General features: G+C 40.5%; 3 protein-coding genes across 3 annotated transcripts; 1 reads left to right on the plus strand and 2 right to left on the minus strand.

Annotated features, from left to right (window-relative positions):
* Window positions 1-3,568: 3,568 nt before the first annotated feature.
* LOC105199480 (uncharacterized protein K02A2.6-like) lies at window positions 3,569-7,535 on the minus strand. Its single transcript, XM_011166618.1, has 7 exons — window positions 7,381-7,535; window positions 6,870-7,115; window positions 6,572-6,825; window positions 6,047-6,459; window positions 5,245-5,911; window positions 4,155-4,680; window positions 3,569-4,076 (listed from the first exon to the last, which is right to left on the minus strand). Exons 1-7 carry the CDS (start codon window positions 7,533-7,535, stop codon window positions 3,569-3,571), a joined length of 2,769 nt encoding a protein of 922 aa, XP_011164920.1.
* Window positions 7,536-8,165: 630 nt separating this feature from the next.
* LOC105199481 (putative nuclease HARBI1) lies at window positions 8,166-9,306 on the plus strand (the record flags this gene model as incomplete). The annotated part of the gene is made up of 2 exons (XM_026141319.2): window positions 8,166-8,295; window positions 8,372-9,306. Coding segments are annotated over 2 exons (1,065 nt in total), but the record flags the coding sequence as incomplete, so codon positions are not given.
* A 7,206-nt stretch (window positions 9,307-16,512) lies between these two features.
* Window positions 16,513-17,021, minus strand: LOC120357689. The gene is made up of 2 exons (XM_039448891.1): window positions 16,839-17,021; window positions 16,513-16,794 (listed from the first exon to the last, which is right to left on the minus strand). Exons 1-2 carry the CDS (start codon window positions 17,019-17,021, stop codon window positions 16,513-16,515), a joined length of 465 nt encoding a protein of 154 aa, XP_039304825.1.
* Between the last annotated feature and the right edge of the window lie 4,534 nt (window positions 17,022-21,555).

The following is a 21,555-nucleotide window of genomic DNA, read 5'->3' on the forward strand; positions in this document are numbered from 1 at the left end:
CAGTTTTATAACTTGAAACACAAATTTCGGGATATTCCCGGACTAGTTACGAATTACCCGGGCTTGGGGCTATTCGTAATTTTTGGCATTGGTCGACATTTTTATGTGTACTTCAAAGCAAGTATACTTCCATGTTCTATCTATACCGGCATTGTAAAAAGGAAGGTTCAACTTTTCAAACCGTTTCATGTTTTTTTTAAATGAATATAGGACTTAGGAGACACAAAAGAAAAAAAGGTCTAACAAATAGCCCCGGTCTTCCCTATATATAAAATATGTTCATATATGTTTTCTTATTGTTTAGTTATTTAGAATAATTTTAAAAATTTGTAACGATGCACCCTCAAAATATGCATCGTCCCCGGTCACCAACAGTCAGGAAAAGAGCCGCCGGGCTATAACCGGGGGTGCCTCGGGGCGCGTCCAATTTTAAAACACCACAGACCACGCATAGCGAAACCGTGCCAAGCCGTTGCACGCACCAAGTCGGCGCGCACGTGCACACCCAGCAAACGAGAAATAATTGAAAAATATTTAGGATTATTAAATGGAACGAAATTAAATCCAGTTTTTGGATTTTTTGAATCCGTTTTCTATCCGTTTTCTATCGTGAGTTTATTTGTTTGAATCTGTAATTGTGGATTAATCATTTGCTTTTGGTATCATATTCAATGTACAATGCAATGAATTATATTTAACTACCCTAACAGCACAACCATCTATATGTTAATTGTAAATCGACTTTTCTAAGTCAAGCTTTCGGAGTTGACTGCAAGTAGACTTTGCATAAATCTGCAGACGTCCTTCAAATATTGACTTTACGACGTTTAGAAAAAGGCATGCGGTCCTGTAGTCCTGTGTGTATCATGTATTGTTGAGAAACATAAATATTCATATCAGTAGACAAAATAGGTCCATATATGAAGAAACCTTGATCTACATCCCAATGAGCAAACAATATTTTTTAATTGGTTTTTTAATAAAAATTTTTTCATATTTAATTTAATTATTGTATTATATTGATATATATTTTCTAATTACATTCTTATTTAAACAAATAACAGAAAAATTATTCCAGATGCTATTTTACATTTGCGAAATTAGTAAAAAAAACTATAATATAATTTTATATTTGTTTATATAAATAATATGCTTTAATTATACATATTTCATTTTTTCGATAACGTATATTGACCTGATCTAACAATTATATACACATATCAGTATAAAGTATTCACAGGTCATCATGAAGGATTAGTTCGCAGCGATCACGGAGGTCAAGCAGCGTTCACCGGAGTCGCGACTTGGATGGGTGACCGCTTGAAAATTTCCGGAAAAAATTCCTAAGAAATTGATTTCTTTTTTTGCAAAAATTGTTTTTGAAACTATTACAAAAATGTTGTTTTGCTCACGTAGATTCTATTTGAATGATTTACGTAAAAAAATGCAATGAATTATATTTAATTAAGGATATAGGAAACGGATTCAATGTGTTCAGTTTCTATAAAATTCAATACTTTTTTGCGGATTCAGAAACATGATTCATATGGATTTATCCAATCCAATCATTTCTCGTTTGCTGGGCACGAGAGAGCGCACGTTTGTCCCACTCCGGCGACTCCACCGTCAAGCGCCGAAAATGACGGAGGCAAACGGAGTCGCCGGGTATAAATAGGACCGCGTGCCACGATAAAGAGGCCTTTTCCGTCAGCCAGCATTACCGCCTAATCCGCTGCGCCTGACATCTCGAAGGTTCTTGGCCACGGCGAAGGTATTTCGCCTTTTCCGCCCAACTGCTTCCTCTTCCGCATCCTCGCGAGCGCGAGCACCCGACTCTCGTCAAGGTTCTTAGCGAGAGAAAGGCTCTCGACCAGCTCCCGAGCGGCGGGCATCTTCGCTCCTCCGCAAAACGCAAGACAACGGAATCGCAGTCTCGGGGTTTCGGTCGAGGTACTCGACGCGTTCCGCGGCCTCCAGACCGGCATCGCTCCCTGCACACACGCGGCCGTCCTGCCGTCCTACCGATTTGCATACCGCGAACATCGCGCCGCGAGCTTCGCCCACCGCGTTACGCTAGCCGCCGAAAATCGCGCCCGCGTAAGAACGTCATCCGCATCCCATCACCTACCGACGCCTCGCGGACACCTGTACATAAAACCGTATATATACTTGCGCTTTGAATTTGTCCGTCCGCGCGTTACCTCTTGATCATTCGTTTTGTCCGTCCGCGCGCACATCTTACAATTAGCTATAATCTTTTCTGTTCCGCACGTGAAGAAAATAAACGTATATTTGTGAGATGTCATACACCGCCGCGTAATCAATTCCAAGCCTGACTTCTTTCCTCTCTTCCCGTTCGAGCCTTTTCTCTCGCACCGGTCCGGCGAGCTGATCCGCGCGGAGAAAAACGGTACATTACAAATTTAATTAAAAAAAATTACATTCTTATTTAAAACAATACAAATAATACTTTTAAAAGTTAACTTTTAACTTAATTTGATTTTTTTAAATGCAATTTTTAATTACTTAATTTTTTATTCAAATTTTAAATGTTATTAAGCTTAAAATTTTTTATTGGTATTATTTAACTAAACCTATCAAAGATTGTTGCCGTTTTCCAGCTAGGACACACTGTGTTATCCTGTGTTATATCGTGTAAAGTATTTGTTGGAACGCAGTTTCATAGTGTAACACAAGAGTGCATTATAGTTTTTCATTCTTATATTGACAAGTATTTAGTGCATCTATAATAAATAGATTTATCTGGACTAGTCTTTTAAAGTTGACACTTTTTGCACTAAATGTGAGTAATTTAATACAAGTATCCTTTTACTCATACAAGATTACGTAATAAAACTTTGGTCGTAAGTTGAATTAATCATAACTCGGACATTTATATTTAAATAAAAATTTAATTTTATGTAAATAATATATTATTTATGTTATTACTAAATTATTTTGTTACTAAAAAGATTTTAGACTTTTGTTTAGGAGATAACAAAACAATTTTTTTAAAGATTATAATTATTAATATTTGCAATTATAAACAAAACATATGTTGCTTGAATACAGATTAAATTCAAATGATTGAAAAGGATACTATTCTTGTTTTAAAATATTTAGTTTCCTTAAAAATAACTCTTAATATATATGTATATTACAAAATTAATTTAGATTACTGGTTAATGAGTGCTTAATCAGCTTCGTTATAATCTATATTATATTATTATATAATATTTTTGTTTTATAACTATTTTAATTTAAAATTTATTCAAATTATAGAACATGGAACGTAAAATCGTGATTTATTTAATTGAAAGTATCATAACAACTGATAGCGATACTTCTACAAGCAGCAGCAAATTAAGCTATTCTTCAACAGAAGATAGTTATTCTCCAACAGATGATGAAGATAAAATCAATGATGCCATGTTTTTTCCATTAATAAAATGACTTGACTTCAGGATTGTTGTGTAGGTAGCGGGATCGAAACGATGCAGTGTAGAACGCCGTATGTATGTAAACTACGCCCTTGCACAACACTTTTCCCCGTAAGGAAAATTCTTCCTTATTTCCGGATCCATGTAAGATTCGTATACCTCTCCGGCGGTCTTCGAGTTCGTGCCGGAAGCTCTCTTCGTGCTGCCGGCATCTGCGCTGGCACTTGTGGCTGTCGGGCTTCTAGTTCCGGTCGTGCTCCTTGGTTTTCTTCTGCATAAATTTCAGGTACGTTTGGGTCTATCTCGTCCCATGGTTCCTCAGCATGGCTCCAATACTCTCCAGATCGAAGGATCTGGTCCACATGCCGCTCCCATATTCGGCCATCATTCAAGGCTATTCTGTAGTGTAGTTTGTCCAAGCGATGAGTGACCCTGCCGTGTTTCCACTTGGTTGTTCCGTTGTAGTTTCGGCATTGCACCTTTTCCCCCACCGCGAATTTTCGAATTTTCTTATTGATATTTGTGTCTGCAAGATTTCTTTTTTTTCTTGGTACGCATACAGTATACTGAGTGTGTATTTGTCTATTAAACATTTTCTCGGATGGTGTGACCCCTGTTGTGCAGTGTGGTGTGACTCTACATTGGGTTAAAAATTCTTGTAAGGCATCCTCTAATTTTAATTTTTTGTTTATAGGATCTATTAATATTTTTTGCAATGAATTCTTCATAGTTTGGATAAATTTCTCCGCTTGTCCGTTTGTAGACGGGTGATATGGAACCGTAAATTTAGGCATGATTCCATTTACTTTGAGAAACTGAGTGAACTCTGCACTCCGAAAACTACGACCATTGTCCATCACTATGGTCCTAGGAGTTCCAAATTCCGAGAAAATTTTCTTACATGCTTCTATTGTACTTTTCGCTGTAATATCCTTAACTATACGGACGAAAGGCCATTTTGAATAAACATCTATTAAGACAAAGAAGTTGGCATTCATGAATGGGCCCGCATAATCTGCATGTACTCTGTCGAAAGGGCCTTCGGCCGTTTCCCATTCATGGATGTCGACCTTTGATGGGTTATTACGTAATGAATTGCAAATGCTACAATTTCTTGCCATTTCTTCAATGGCTTTGTCTATCCCCGGCCACCAATATAGACTCCTTGCTAAAGTTTTCATTTTCATTACTCCGAAGTGGCTTCTATGTAAATCACACAGGAAACGCTCCCGTAATGACGCTGGAATTACGATTTTTCTATTACATAATAATATCTCGTTTTGTATACTAAAAGCAGTTTGGTTAATGTTAAAACGTAGCTTGGCGGCTATTTCTTTCTTTTCGCCTAACTTTGTAATCAATTTTTATAACTGCGTATTTTTCAACGTTGCTTGCGCTAATTTTTCGGTCGTTATTGGCATGCTTTGTACGGTCTTAATTTCATAGACGTCAACAACGTTGCGTTTCATGGCGACTGTTAGTGCGACAGGTAGGCCAGATAGACAGTCGGTATTACAATGTTGCTTTGTATTTTTGTATTTAATTTCGAAGGTGTACCTTTGTAGAAAAATTGCGTAGTGTTGTATTCTCAATGCCGTATGTTGGCAACGCTTTCGACGGTGAAAAAATCTGTACTAAAGGCCTATGGTCTGTGATCAGTGTGAATTTATGACCATATACTATAGGTATTGGGGGAACTTTTTGATTCCAAAAATGATTGCGTACGCCTCTCTGTCTATCTGCGCATATCTTCGCTGTGTACTCATTAACGTTTGAGACGCATACTGTAATACGCGCTCGGTACCGTCGGAATATTGGTGGGACAACACGGCCCCCACACCGTAAAAGCTCGCATCCGTTGCTAAAATTAATGGAAGTTTGGGATCGTAATGTACTAACACGGTATCGTTTTGAAACTCTTTTTTGGCAAGTTGAAAAGCACGTTCACAATTTTGTAACCATTTGTACGTAGTTTCTTTCTGTAGCAATACTTGTAATGGTGCAAGGATAGTACTAAGATTCTTAATGAATCTTCCGTAATAGTTGATCATGCCTAAAAAAGAACGCAGTTCAGCTACGTTGCGCGGTCGTGGCATCCTCTCAATTGCTTGGATCTTCTTTGTGATCTTGTGTATGCCGTCTTTATCAATTTTGTACCCGCAGTAATTTATGTTATCTTTGAAAAATTTACTTTTTTTTTCGTTAATGCGTATATTTCTATTGGCTAATCTTAACTGTACTAGCTCGAGACGGTGTAAATGACTTTCATTATCCGGGCCGGTAATTTTAATGTCGTCTAGGAAGACTGATATCCCCGGTATATCCCGTAGGATATTTTCTATTTCCCGCTGCCAGATTGCTGTCGCTGATGCTATGCCATACATTAGTCTAGTGCTTTGAAATAAACCCTTGTGTGTGTTCAAAATTAACAACTCGCGGTCTTGTTCACGTATTTCTAACTGTAAATATGCCTGTTTGCAAATCAATTTTTGTAAATTTAATGCCACCTGCCATCGACGCAAATAGCTCGTCCACCGTTGGCAGTGGGTGTTCGTCTATGACGAGATTGGATTTAATGTAACGCTAAAGTCTCCGCAGAGACGTACCCTATTATTACTCTTGAGCACGGGGACAATGGGTGTGGCCCAACGCGAGGTGTTAACTTTTTCAAGCACTCCGTCGTTCACTAGTATTTGTAGTTCCTGTTCTACTAAAGGCAACAATTTGAATGGAACCGTTCTTGATTTTAGAAACACGGGTTTGACATTGTCCTTTAACACTAAACTGGTCTGTAGGCCTTTTATCTTTGTAGACTTCGAATCTAATTTTTCTCTGTAAGTTTGTAGTAACTTTGTAACTTTAGCCTTTGTATTATCTGTATCTTGAACTGTATTAATTGAATCCGTTAATTTGAATAATTGTAACTGTCGTATCCATTCACAACCTAGCAAAGGTTTCCGTTCAATTTTAGTAACATAAAGATTCAATTGGTGGATGCCACCACGCCACGCCACGGAAACTGGCAACATACCGATAACCTTTATTGATGTCTTACAGAACGCGACCAGTTGTAAGCTAGTTGGTTGTAACGGTTGCCCCGTAAATAAACGTTTAACCGTGTTACTACTTACGATAGAAACCGCTATCAATCTTGAATTGTAAGGTTTTTCCGTTAATTACTAGCGTTTTAAAGAATTTATCTCGCTGATTCCAATGCTCTATTGTTAAGATCTTCTCGACCTGGTTCGTCGAGGGCGTGCTGACGCGTGCTGACGCACGCTTCGCTCCCATGCATACTTTACGCAGGTGCCCTGGTGTGCTGCAATTAGTGCATTTAATATTCCTATCGAACGTACGTTTATTTGCTAGGTGATTTCCGCCACATCTAAAACAGGAAATATTAGTATTTGTAGGTGTATTTTGATTTACATTATTGTTTTTACCGACATTCGCATTTTTTCTTTGCTTGACTTTTCTTGCATCGGTACCGGTTTCTTCTTACGTGACCCTTTGCCTTCCGATTTGCTGCTCTTCGTACCTATGTATTCGACGACGGCTGTCCCGGTCTGTAGTTGCCGGGAGTCCTTTTCCGAGAGCTCCATCGCTGTGGCCACTTGAATGGCTTTTTCAAAAGTCAGCTCCTTTGTTTCGAGTAGCCGTAACTGAGCCCGTAGACTCGCCAGTCCAAAAACCAGTTAATTCCTTAGGGCTGTTTTCCAGTACGATCCGAAGTTGCAATGTATGTTTAGCTTATGTAGGGCGGCAACAAAATCGATTCTCCCTCCTTTTGCTTCCTCTGATGAAAGCGAAAGTTTTCCGCTATTTTTAGCGGTTCAGGCGCATAGAATTCTTCTAGACCTGTCATTAGGTTATCGTGAGTGAGATGGTGTAGGGGTCTAAAGGCGACGTTTTATTGCAAATAACGTCAAACGCCGCTGACCCTATATAGTGTAGCAGGTACAGCACTTGTTGATCGGCCGGAACTTTGAAAATCTTAATGGCTGTCAGGAAACGTTGCAGCCATCTTTTCCATTCGGTGGTTGCCGGATCAAAAATGTCGATCGAAAGGTTACCATGCAGCACGACCTCCGCCATTGTGTCCCGTGTAAATGCTAATCACGCCCGTGTGAGTTTGAGCACAAAAATCCTGTAGGACTAACTACGTCTTTCGTCTGTACTTTGTAGCTTTGTGTAGCTCTATCTACGTACGAATCTTTTGCTTGCTACGCCACGTGCTCTTTGCCTGTACCGACACGCACGTTTCTATGTGTATGTACGCGACGTAATTTCTCTATCGCCTCTCGTAAATGCGTATTTTTGGAATCGTACCTGTTCACATTCGCTCGTGAACAATGCCTTTTTCGGAATGAGGGCTGGAGGGGGAGTCCTTTTTCGCCCTCGGAATACCTCGTGATACGTATCTTACCGGCGTGTGTGTATCTTCCACCGATGCTCTTTTCCCCGCTAGCAGGATCCACGGATCCCATCCTCGTCGTTAATACTTTGTAGGTAGCGGAATCGAAACGATGCAGTGTAGAATGCCGTATGTACGAGTATGTATTACAAATTCTGTTTTATTCGCTATCTTATAAGACCCTGTGTGTACATACACGTCCGCGGTTGCGAGAGAAAAAAGCGAGTCACGCTCGGTGTCGCGGTGCTCGCATCGCCTCGCCTATCCCTAGCGCTTTCTGTAGAGCGATCGGTACGCGCGCGGTTATATAAACTACGCCCTTGCAAGGATATAATAGAAAACGTAAACTCGAAAATTATTTAGCAGTTGTAGAATCTTTGACAGAGACGGAATGCAAAGAACATTTTTGCTTATTAAGAACAGTAGCTGATCAATTAATTGGTAAGTGAAATGCATTAGAGCAAATAATTTATTTGATAAGAATAATTTTATAATTATTTTAATTGTTATTTTTAAGATAAAATTGAGCAATCTGGATTTATTCCACAACATTCATTTGGAATGAAACCCATTTCAGAAAAGCTGAGTATATTAATGTTCTTATGGCTCATGGCTAATATTGAACCTTTAAGGACAATAGCAGACCGTTTTGATGTTTCTATATCATCAGTATTCCGAATAATTAGACGAGTAAATGCTTGGATTTTAACAAAGTTAGATGATATAATTACATGGCCACAGAACAATCGTATTCAGACTATATGTGATCAATTTTTTTTTTCAAGAGGAGTTCCAAAAGTATTGGGAATAATTGATTGCACCCACATACGTATAGAGAAACCTGTTACAAATGCAAATGATTACTGCAATTGCAAAAAATATTTTTCTATTAATTTACAGGCTGTTGTTGATTATAGAATGTTATTTACAAATGTATATTGTGGAGAATCTGGCTCCTTACATGATGCTCGTGTATTAAGACGATCTCCTCTTTATAATGCAGTAAATGAAAATAAAGAAGCATTATTTCCTGAAAATACATTTATCATCGGTGATTCAACTTATCCATCATTACCACGGTTTGTGCCACCGTTTCGTGATAATGGACACTTGACGCCACAACAAACTGAATTTAATTATATATTTGAATTTAATTATATACTATCCTCAACGAGAATGATTGTTGAAAAAATATTTGGCTTGGTAAAAGCAAGATTTCGCCGAATAAAATTTTTTACTAAATATAGACATATAAGTTTTATTACAAATGTAGTTATCGCTGCATGCATTTTGCATAATTATTGTATTATTAAAGATGATATTTTTTATTTTAATTTTGATTTTAATAATGACAATAATCATATCAACGAAATTAATGATATTAATGAAAATATTAATAATGAGGATGTAGATGATCGAAGAAGACAACTGTTTAATGAGTTATTTCCTTAAATTACAGCTATGAACATTTATTGCACAAATCATATATTTTTTTAAAGTAAACATATTGTACGTATTATACATAACAAACAGAACGTGATGTATTATAATCTCAAAATAAAATTATTTTAGGAAAACGTAAAAATATAATTTTTTTTTATAACATACTTTTATCACATGAATACTTTTATCACATGAATGTTAAATCTAGATAAATGATGGAATTAATAATAAAACGTGTAATAAAATACTTTGATAATGCAAATAGTAGGTTTATAGTATATTTTTTTATCTATTCTGAATCACTATTAATGTTCTCCTTATCAACTAACTTTTTTAACAAACTGTATTTCAGTTTTTCGATTTCCAAAATTTTTTCGTGTCTACGATCTTTTGATTTATTTTATTTAATGTTACTGTCTTTCTTGCTTCTATTTCTTTTTCTCGCATTTCTAATTGGCTTTGTTTACACCGAATACTTGATACGCTTAATATTTAGTAACTTTCTGTTCAATTATCTTAATTTTGGTAATAAATTTAATGAATAGTATATTAAGCTGGTACAATATGAATCAAGATAATTAATTAAATATATATATTACGTATACATTTACACGTATTGTCGAAATTAAAACAATTTAATTGAAAGTTACTTGTTAGTATGCGTGTCAAGTGTTCGGTGCAAACTAGGTCATTGATATTTTTTTAATTTTAAAGCTTCTTTTCTTGTTTTCATTGTAGTATCATAACGATTTTCACGTCTCTTCTCTTCATTTTGCATAAATTCGAGCTATAGTTTCCCTAATTCATCTTTAGTTTGTGATCTTTTAATATCTTTAGTGAAGTACTTGTTTTTGTATATTTTCTTTATTGTTGTGACTAATATTTTTTGATGTATTTCCTGAAGGTTGATCAAAATGATCATACTTTACTTTTTTAAGTAGTTCAGTGTCAGTTTCAGTAACTGAGTTTTTATTAGTTTTGGAGAGCAGATTATTTGATTGTTTTTTTATTTATCAGGGAGGATAAATTATTTGATACAGTATAAACAGCAGTAGCATTCTTCTTAGAGCCAAATATTTCGTCCATTTCATTGAAAAATTCAAAGTCATAGTGCTTCTTCTAGATTTTGAATTGTTATTAATACATTTCTTATATTTTTTCATTAAATAATTCATCCTCCATCTGACTTGATCAACAGACATCTAATAAGTAAAAAATATACTATTAGTAACAATTACAAATTTTACAAACATGAAACGTTTAATCAAGTTTACTTCAATATTTAAGTCATGTAAGCCCGTTGAAATTGCCATCCAAATTTTTGTTTTCTTTTTAGGATTTTTTAACATCTTTATTAGCTTATTTCCAAGTCTGAGACGGTAGTTAAGCAGCAGTCAGGTAGTCTGGATGAAAGCCATGGCTCACACCGTTCGCGCTCGGCGTTTCTGCTAGTCTCGATTAATCGACTCGCTCAACGAGTCTTGCTGTCGATAAGCGGATAACCGCATTTTACTACATTAAAATATTTCTCATATGAGAAATATTTTAATGTAGTAAAATGCGGTTACTCGCCTATCGACACAACAAATTTAATATCTGTAAAATAAAATAAATATATTTAAGGAAGCAAATGTATTAAACTTATCAATTAAATAAATATATTAATAAAGCTAATATATTAAATAAATATCATTTTTGATATTAAATATAAGTTTAATAAGTAAACATATTATGAAATAAATAAATAAATATATACTAGGTAAAAAATTGTTTATGCAAGAACATATAATATGTTAGAGTTTAAGTTATCGTGCTTTGTATTATTGTGCCAAACTATATTCTTGTATTAGTATGTTTTATGTTCCCCTACATTTGAGGTGGTACTTCTGTTTTCTTTTCCGGTTAGCGTATATGCTTCTTGCTGTCCCAACACTTAGGGCTATGTTCAGATTCCCCACCCGGGTACACCCAGACATCACTCTATCTCTGTTTAACATTCGGTAAACAACAAAGATAAAACGACATCTAGATGCACCCGGGTGGGGAATCTGAACACAGCCTAGTGTGAGAGACTTCCGTTAAGTTAGGTGCACACACATTCTTTTGTATTCACAAGAAATAAATCATATTAATTCCAAACAGTAATCCTTGTTATTACTTCAACAAGACGTTGAACATTGACAGGTTATGGGCCCAGATCTGGTAAAAAAGCAAAAAAAAGAAAAAAATTAATATTGTCTGGAAGGGAGATAGTGTAGGAATATCGTTTCTCTCAGTGTGTGTCACGTGTGAACCTGTTAATCAAGATGTCAGACGAAAACTTTACGAGACAAATCAAGAAATTTGACGGTACTTCCAGACGTGGAAGTTTCAAATAAAGACAGCATTTATATCACATGGTCTGTTAGAAATCGTTACTGGAGTAAAAGAAAAGCCAGGACAGGAACATGTAAACGACAGGAAAGTATGGATCAAGGAGGACGCAAAGGCCATGTTTATTATATTATCCACACTAGAGGATTCTCAACTGGAATGCTTGTTAATATGTGCTTCGGCAAACGAAATGTGGAGGAAACTAAGCGTCATACACGAGCAGAGGTCAGCGTCAAGTAAATTGATCCTCACTCAAAAGTTCCATGAGTACAAAATGGAGGCGACGGACAGCGTTGTACAGCACATATCAAAAGTTCAAAACATGGCGGCTCGCCTAAATGACATCGGTGAAAATGTGTCTGATGTGGCCGTAATGGCGAAAATTCTAGCGGGACTGCCATCCAAGTACAATGCCCTGAAAACAGCGTGGGACAGTGTAGATGCCGATAAGCAAACAATCGTGAACTTGACAGAGTTCGATTTAATAGCAAAACGTGTGGTCGTAGAATATCGTTGATATAACGAATACACACGAAATACACGCTATTGAACACTCATGCGCGCGAACGCATACACACACAGCAGAGAGGGTTTGGAGTCATTAAATACTGCAGAAGTGACGAACTGCGGGGTCCTTATCTCTGCTGTGACACACACACACACGCACGCACGCACGCACGCACGCACGCACACACGCGCACACACACACACACACACACACACACGATGTGCAAAAATCCGGCCGGCAACCTCTACGTGGTGCACATTGGGTAATGCTAATGTCGGCGGTAGACGTCATTTTTCGGAAAAATGTACTGTAAAAAATGAATTTCTTCGAAGTCTTGTAACTCGGTCAAAAAAAAATCGCAGAAAAAATTTTATAAAAAGCATTTTGTAGAGAAAATGTCATACTTTATGGCACTTCCATTGGATTTGTCGAGAAAAAATTTTTTATTAAGTTACAGGCTGTTAAAAATACGTAATTTTAAGGAAAAAACAGTGTATCTTTTTTGGGGCATAGTACTAAAAAATTGAGAAAATTTTTGAAAACCATTAATAGCATGTTAAAGCTGAAACTTCGAGCTTTAAAATGATTTTTTAATTTTTTGTCTATGATGATTTTTCACGGAGTACGGATATCATTTGTAAAAAATGCAGGTTTAGCTTCAAAGTTGCGTAACTTGGTAAAAAAAAAAAAATCGTAGAAAAATTTAAAAAAAGCATTTTGTAGGTAAAATGTTGTAGTTTATGAAGCTTTACTTGAATTATTCAAAAAAAATTTGTTGGTTGAGCTGCAAAGTGTCAAAGATACGAAATTTTAACCAACAAAACAAGGTGTGCTTTTTTACTGCATAAGACAAGGAAGTTAAAAAAATTTTGAAAATTTGCTGGTATAGCGTTAAAGCTCGATCTTCAAGCTTCAAAAAGCTTTTTTTATTTTTTATCTATGATGATTTTTCACCGAGTTACAGTCATTTAAAGATACCCTAATTTTTGGTGTCTGGAAAGTGTTCCTTATTTTTTTTTGAGTAGTGTGTATATATATATATATATATATATATATATATATTTAAAATAACAATAGTTTTCCACATCACTCATGAGGTACTATTGAAGATGCGTTTTTTTTTTAAGTGGTTTTCTCCATAGGCCTATTCCACTAAAAAATAATATGAAAAAATAATCGAACATGTGTTATCATATTGCTTTTTTTACAAACTTGTTTTTGTAACCAGCGCAAATGGTCTTGTTCAGACACAATGTCTTGTGCAGACACGAAGTCTTGTGCAAACACAAAGTCTTGTGCAAACACGATGTCTTGTGCAAACTTGAGGTCTTGCGCAGGATAATATTTTTTACATACTCGTATTTATGATAAGTATATATGTCTTGTTCAGACACGAGGTCTTGTGCAGACCCGTTTATAAAAGACCCACTAAAAAAAAATTACTAAATTTACTATTTTTAATAAATATTTGCATATTTGCAAGGAAATATTTATTTACCAAACCTAAATTACTAAATAATTATGTATTTACATTTAGTAAATATTTTCTTGCAAATGTACAAAAAATATGTCTTAAAATTTAGTAACTTTTTTCATTGTATCTTTTTTTAAAAAATGTAAAATTGCACTATTAGATTGCACTACTAATAGATGAGGAGAGACTAGCAATATCATCTGCAGCGTATAGCTGAAGACTACTCTTTTTCTTTTACAAGTTTTCAAATATATTTTTGTCGACATGAGATTTAAATGCTGTTCATTGATTTTCATCGTCAGAGCATTTTCTCGTCTCGTCTTGAATGCAGATTTTAAGACACAAATTGAATTTGTGTCTTAAAATCTGCATTCAAGACGAGACGACAGTAGAAGACGACAAATTGTTCCGTTTTTTTGTTTTGTTTTTGATCCACATTTCGTCAAAATTTTGTTTTGACAGATTCATTTTTTCCGTTTCTGATAGATTAGAGTGTAATAATAACCATTCCTTTCTTAAGCCATTTTTATCAAAACCGCTGACAGTGTCGGCTATAAAAAAAATGTCGTTCAACGACGTGTCAATGGGAATATCGAATATTAAACGTAGTTAAAGGACCAATAGTTTTGATAAAAATGTATCCTCAACTGGTAATCTTTTTCGGATTTCTTCAGCAGCAGTTATATAAAATTGTAAACAGTTATTTCTAATTATTTGTACCACGTTTATGTGGTCTTTCTTTAATTTTATGAGATATTCTTCACATTCAGAAACTAAATAAATACTATCTGCGAATTTAGGATAGTCAATATTTTCAAATTTAATGTGCAGAAAATCTGTTACATCTGTTGACTTTGGCTGTAGTAAATGAATTACTGTTTCTTTTTTGACTTGAAAAAATGCATTAAAACTATTAAAAAAGTTCAATACATATTTTAAAAACAGCAAATATGCTTTTGTTTCTACATTTTCCATTAAAATAAGTATATTTTCTGCACATTTTGTTCTCTCATTTATAACATTAAAGTTAAGAAATGTTTAATAGCGTCCCAAGATTGAATAATTCTTTCTACACATACGTAGTGAGAGAGCCATCGTGTGCCAGATAATTTTAAGATTTTGTAATTCTTTCCTTGAAAACATTCCGAAAAATCCCGATAAATAGCTGATCGCTTGGGACTGCTATTAATGTAATTTACAATTTTTTTTACAAATTTATCGCAAACTTCAGGTAATTTTTTACATGCACCATGTGCAACTAACACGGACACGTAAATGTCAATAAATTTGTGCACACTTGTTCCAATGTTTTCTTAAATGACACACATTTTGCAGTCATAATGGATGCATTGTCGCATGACAAAGCAAGAATGTTTTCGAAAGATATTTGAAAATTATTTATTTCCTTTTTAAATGCAATAAATAATTTTTCCTCGCTGTAATTTGATGGATCAAGATTAATTAGTTTTAATAATTGTGATTGAATTTGTAATGTATCAAGGCCTACATATCTAACATGAAACGTCATCCATTTTTCATTTGTAATGTCTGACGATTCATCAATATAAATACAAAACTTATTTTTTTTAATGTACCACACGATTTGTTTCAACTGGGCACAAAACATTGGTAATTAATTTTGAACATTTTGTACGGCCCATCTTCATTCGTTTTTTAAAACGTTAATATCTTTTCCTACGTCTTGGAAAAATTGAAGTATTATTTGTGCACTATCAAATGGAATATTTTTGTCAGCAATTAATGCAGCATATCAAAGCTCCGCTGATTTTTTTCTACCTTCAAAAAACACAAATGATTTGTCAAATTCCACATTTGATTCTATATTTGATTTATTATTTTGTATATCATATATTTCGCATTTACCTTTACGTTGTTTGGAATCTGCGTGACAACGAATTTGCAATAAACCACCTGCAAAAGTTTTATCACAAATCGTACATAAAAATAAACTTAAATCATGTTTGGCTTTACGTAGCCATGGCTTAAATTCTTCTATTTCTAACTGTTTAGATAAATCTGAGATGAATTTAGCGAAATAGAGATAAACAAAAAAAAACCACAGGATTACGAGAGAGAGCAATGCACTGAGTTTATTGAATAATCTTGTTGTCGTACAAAAGCGTTATGATATACGAAAGATGAATAATGATAGAGAAACGTTAACCGATCGAAAGCAAGTAATTGTTTGCCCGCCGAATAGCGATAGACTGCCGCGCTCAGGAATGCGAGCAGCCAGGATCCGCGATTTCGGCGGTCTGCAGCGGCGCGCGGAACCCGCTGATTGGCTCCGTTCGAAGCACATTACGCGAACATGAGCGTATTTGCGTGATGTTTTTGTGAAGTAACGCGGCAGACAGAAATGCTCCGAGTTAACATATGACAAATAATGATAAATGTTGAAATAGATGAAATTCTGATTTTGTTTTGAACATTTCCGTCCGCCTCGGGGTCTGACAAGACACTGAAACTAGGCACAATGCGTAAATGAATGAGTCGCCTGATCTGCGACAGAGATAATGACGAGCTAGAAGCGCGTTTAAGCATCATCACTGGACGCTTCAGTCGGTATGGGTAATGGGCAGAGTTTTGCTTGAAGACCGAAGTAGCCGTGCGCACGGTCACGACGCGGATGAGTCCATCGGCGCCAGTGTGTGTCTCCAGGACGCGTCCGAGTGGCAGGGGGATAATGCGCGTCCCTAATCAGGACGAGGGAGTCCACCTTGATCTGCCAAGAGAAATGTTGTCACTTAACGACGTCTTGCAGCCGTTGAAGGTATTCGGTGGACCAACGCTGCCAAAATCGTTTGACCATGAGTCAAACCTGTTGCCACCGGGAGAGTTAACCGAGCGGGACGTCCGTTAACGATGGTTCTGGAAATAGCATCAGCGGGTCGCCCGTCAAAAAATGAGCGGGCGTGAGCGCGTCAATGTCCGATGGATCCTCTGACATTGGACAAATGGGGCGAGAGTTGAGTACGACCTCGACTTGGGCGAGAACGGTAGCGAACTCCTCGTAGGTGAGAAGAGTATCACCAATAACTCGCTTCAAGTAAAACTTGGTCGATTTGACGGCTGCCTCCCACTTGCCGCCAAAATGCGGCGCGGCGGGAGGGTTGAAAAGCTACTCAGTTCCTCGGAGGCTAAGAGATTAGCCAGTTTGCCCACCTCTTTGGAGGCGGAGGAGAACAACCGTCGCAATTCCGCATCCGCCCCGACGAGGTTGGTGCCATAGTCGCTTGCTAGTGTGGCGCAGATCCCACGACGAGAGCAGAACTTCTTGAAAGCGGCCAGGAATCCAGCTGTTGAATAGTCAGTGGCAAGCTCTAAATGCACGGCAGAGGTGGCCATGCAAACAAAAGGAGCAGAAATGCCTTGTAGCGACGAGCGCAGCGACCGAGCCACGACTTCAGCATGAACGGTCCGGCGTAGTCCACCCCTGTGTGAAGAAAGGGCCGTGCAGGAGTAACTCGGAAGGAGGGAGTTGACCCATAAGCTCCTCCGCAGCGGCCCGATAACAAGTACATTGAACGCAATGCCGAATGACTTTGCTGATGGGAGCTCGACCACCGAGGATCTAAAACTTACGCCTCAGAGTAGCAAGGATGAGTTGGACGCCTCCATGTAGTGTGCGGCTGTGGGCATCCTCGATTATGAGGTGCAAGAGGAACGAATCGCGCTGTAAGAGGATAGGATGCTTAGCGTCGGGATCGAGCTAAGAATTCTGAAGCCGCCCGTCAAGCCAGAAGATGCCTGCAGGATCGAGAAATGGAGTAAGACACAGAAACGGATGTGAGCGAGAAAACGCGGAGTCTTGAGAGAGAGCGATGATTACAGCTGCAAAATATGCCTTTTGAATGTGCAGCACCCAAAACTTTTCGGCGGCTGCTATTTCCGGCAGTGTAAGCGTGAGTACGTCGGAGTCTGGACGGCGTCGTCGAAATCGAGCGGCAGCTCAAAACAGCCAGGCAGTAATGCGGACCAAGCGCATGAACTTGGAATAGCGGAAGATGAGCTCCCAGAGAGCATCCGGTCGAGCAACACTGGCATGGTACGGTCGAGCTGGCCGTTCCTCCAGATCGATTGTACCATTCGGAGGCGGAGCTGCGGTGTTCCATGACGCAAAGTGAGTGAAAAGCCAAGGTGGGCCATCTCACCATAGTCGATGCGTGAGAAACTCTCGAGGAGAGAGTCCGCGCAATGCACAGTCCGCGGGGTTGTCTGTTCCGCTGACGTGATGTCAGGAAGCGTCAGGAGCGAGGTCATGAATGGCGACGACTCGGTTCGCCACGAAGTCCTTCCACCTGGAAGGGTGACCTGCAGCCATGCAAGGACCATGCTGGAATCAGTCAAGACATTCACCGGCGTATTCGTAAGCTGAAGAATCGTGCGGACTCGAGACAGAAGTCGAGACAGAAGCAAGACTGCAAAAAGCTCGAGGCGCGGTATCGTTTGGCGCTTGAGCGGAGCAACCTTACTTTTTCCGGTGATCAGCGACAGCGTGGTTTGACCTTCAATCGTGGTACATCGAAGGTAGAGCACAGCTCCGAGCGCTTTGTTAGAAGCTTCCGAGAACCCGTGGATTTCCATGGAGGCGGAAGGATGGATGCCAAGCCAGCGAGGGAAAGAGATAGACAAGGTGACATTTAGTTCCGCCTCGAAGTCCAGCCATCGTTGAGCCCACGATGTAGGAAGTGGCTGGTCCCACTCTAGTTGAAGCTTCCACAAACTTTGGAGGAAGATCTTTGCCACGACGATGATGGGAGCGATCTACCCTAGCAGATCAAACAGTTGGGCGACTCGCAAAAGTACCATTCTTATGGTCAGCGTGTTGGACGCCCGCGGCACGTGCAACTGAAAGACAAAAGAATCAGTACGAGGGTCCCACTCAATACTCGAGAGCTCGGGGCAATGCGTCGAGTGAGAACGCCCTGGTGACAGGAGACTCAATGCAAGCATTTTTGACCCTGGCAAAAACGGCGGGATCGTTAGACATCCATTTGTGAAGGCGAAAGCCGCCCGCCATGAGCAGATTATTCAGCTGTTCAGCCTTGGATTGAGTGAGAGATAGAGTATCCGCTCCAGACAGGACGTCGTTGACGTACATCTTGCTTTGGAGGAGTGGGGCAGCAAGCGGAAATTGAGGACCGTCATCGACGGCGAGCTGTGACAATACGCGCAGAGTAAGGTACGGCGCGCACGACAACCATACACAATTGATACTCTTGTGGTGGCCCGTCTCTGCTTCAGAGTATCCGCTGAAAGTTGCGGTCGTTTGGATGTACCTCGATCTGTCGGTACATCTTTTCCACGTTGGCGAGGAACACAAAGGTGTACCGACGCCAGTAGAGCAGGACATCGGCGAGATTCTGTTGAAGCTTTGGTTCGACGTGCAGGCAGTCATTGAGGGAGACTTCTCCGGATGAGAAAGGCGTTGAGCCGTTGAAAACGACGCGCAATTTGCATGATGAACTTCTGGGTCAAAACACCCCGTGATGCGGCAAGAAGAACGACGTATCAGAATGCGCATCTGCTGGCGAAGTCTTGACCATATGGCCGAGAGTCTCGTACTCCTGGAGAAAGTCGGAGTAGAATTGCGCGAGTTCTTGATTAGATGCGAATCGCTATTGCATTCGGCGGAGAGCACGCTCCGCGAGTGAGCGAGAGCTACCGAGAGATGAGACAGAATTTTTAAACGGTAAGCGGACGATGTATCGGCCTAATAGAGAGCGCGTGTGAGTTTCACGAAAATGCGCTTTGCATTGAGCCTCATCCTCTGTGAGTGCGGATTAGGATGCGGGTGCGACTTCCTCCTGCTTCCAGAATTGACGTCGAGCATCGAGCTCATGGTCTGAACAACTGCTAAGACCATGCGACGGTGATGCAATGGGCGTGGACGGGTTTGGTACCACGCCAGACGAGTCGTATATTACCCAGCCGAGTTTTGAATGCTGCGCGACGGGTTGTCCACGGAGTACCACGACGGAAGTTTTCGCCGAATAGATGGTCAAGGACGTCTGACCCAAAGATTAGATCCACCGGTCCAGGCTTGTACCATGTTGGATCGGCCAGGGGTAGATTGCGTAGATGGCTCCATGCAGTCAGGTCCATCTCCTCTCCTGGCGCCTGGCTCAATACGCGAGGCACAACGTAAGCAGCAGCGTCAAACTCAAACGTGAGATCAACGCAGAACTGCAATCGTAGAGTGAATGCGCCACGTGTAGTGTACGATAGCAACGATCCGACTCCGAGTAAAGGAATACTCGCGCGATGACGACAACACCGCAGGAGTTGCGTGAACGATTCACGGACAAGACTGAGCTCCGCGCCGAGATCAAGAAGAGCACGCGCTTCAATAGCCTGTCCGGAGTGGCTCAAGACGCGGACGCGAGCGGTGGACAGTAATCGTCATCGCGAGCGCATCCAGGCGACAACCGCACGCATGAAGCGAGATAGCGCCCGAACCCGTGGCGACAGTGAGTGCCACAGCGGAAGATGAGGCCTCGTTCGCGGTACTTTGACCGGGCTGCATTGCGACACTTGAGGTCGCGGACGCGCGATGAATGTGGGTGTGATGATGCCCACCGCAGAACCAACATCACTTAGCGGACTTGTATTCGGTTAACCAGTGGTTGCCGAGGCAGTTTGCGCACAAGCGTTTTGACACAATAAACTCGCGTCGATCCTCTGTCGGATGGCAGCAAACTCGTTACAGGAGGCGATGAAGTGAGAACCGTCACAGAAAGAGCACTTGAGCGAGTAAGCGTTGGCGGCGTTAACGCGCGAGGCAGGCTTTGTTGCGAGCGTTTTGCGGCTTTGACTGTCTTGCTAAAGTTACCGGGAGCAATCACCTATAGAGCGCGAATGCGTCCATCCAGAAAGTCGTCGAGCTCGCGGAACGTTGCTGGATCCGTGGTTGTACCCTGACGCAGCTCTCACGCTTTGCGCGTCTCGGGATTGAGACGACGAGTATTAAAGTGAACCAAGATAATCCCACAAATCGATAGGCGTGCCGAGAGCCCCGAGCCCACCGAAAGTCTCTTTAATGGTCGATACTAAGATTCTCAAATCACTGACCGATTTGCGCGCGATTGGAGCGATAGCGAAAAACTTGTCCAAATGAGCGACGATAGCACGCTTATTCTCGTACCGAGCTACGAGAGCATCCCACGCTGGACCGAAATTATCGGCAATAATTGGAGCGTTCGCAATATGCCTTTTTTTTTTTTTTTTTTTTTTTTTGGTAACGGAGAGGAAATGCGTTACCGCATACCCCAGGCCTCGGGGGAGGCCTGGTGGTTATGTGGGGCTCTTCCCCGCCGACGACGTGTCGGCGGGGACATACCCACTAAAACCTCTCCGGGTGTCCTGCCCTGGTCCATGACTGGGGGGCTCCGGGAACGCGTGCAGCATACTTCCGGAGCCCCCCGGACCCGGTCGGCCGTGGGCCGATTCGTCGCGCCGGGAGCGTCCACGTGGGCACTCCTGGCAGGGCTCTTGGGCCTGGCAGCCCTAGGTCGGGGGAGGGGGACACCAGCCCCCCCGCCTCTTCCCCTGTTGGTTTGGGGGTAGAGCCCGGGGTATCCGGCCCCCGCCGTAACCCCGGGCCTCTTCGCGCCGCCCTGTGCGGCGGCGCGGCCCTCCTGACTACCCTAGGGGGGGAGGGGGGGAGAATCCTCCCACTCCCCCCTCCCCGGCGAGGCAGGGGGGGTACGGCTCCGCGTTACGTCACGGAGTCGACCCCCCCGGACCGTCAGGTCGGGTCTGCCTCGCCGGGTTCACTAATACGGTGGGGGGCCCTCCTCCCACGGCTGCGCGTCCCAAAAGCTGGGCCGGCAGCCGTAGGGGAGGGGGGTCGCTCCCTTTCATCATCATTTCCGTGGCG

Source organism: Solenopsis invicta, chromosome 5, assembly GCF_016802725.1.
Source record: "Solenopsis invicta isolate M01_SB chromosome 5, UNIL_Sinv_3.0, whole genome shotgun sequence".
Taxonomy (NCBI): domain Eukaryota; kingdom Metazoa; phylum Arthropoda; class Insecta; order Hymenoptera; family Formicidae; genus Solenopsis; species Solenopsis invicta.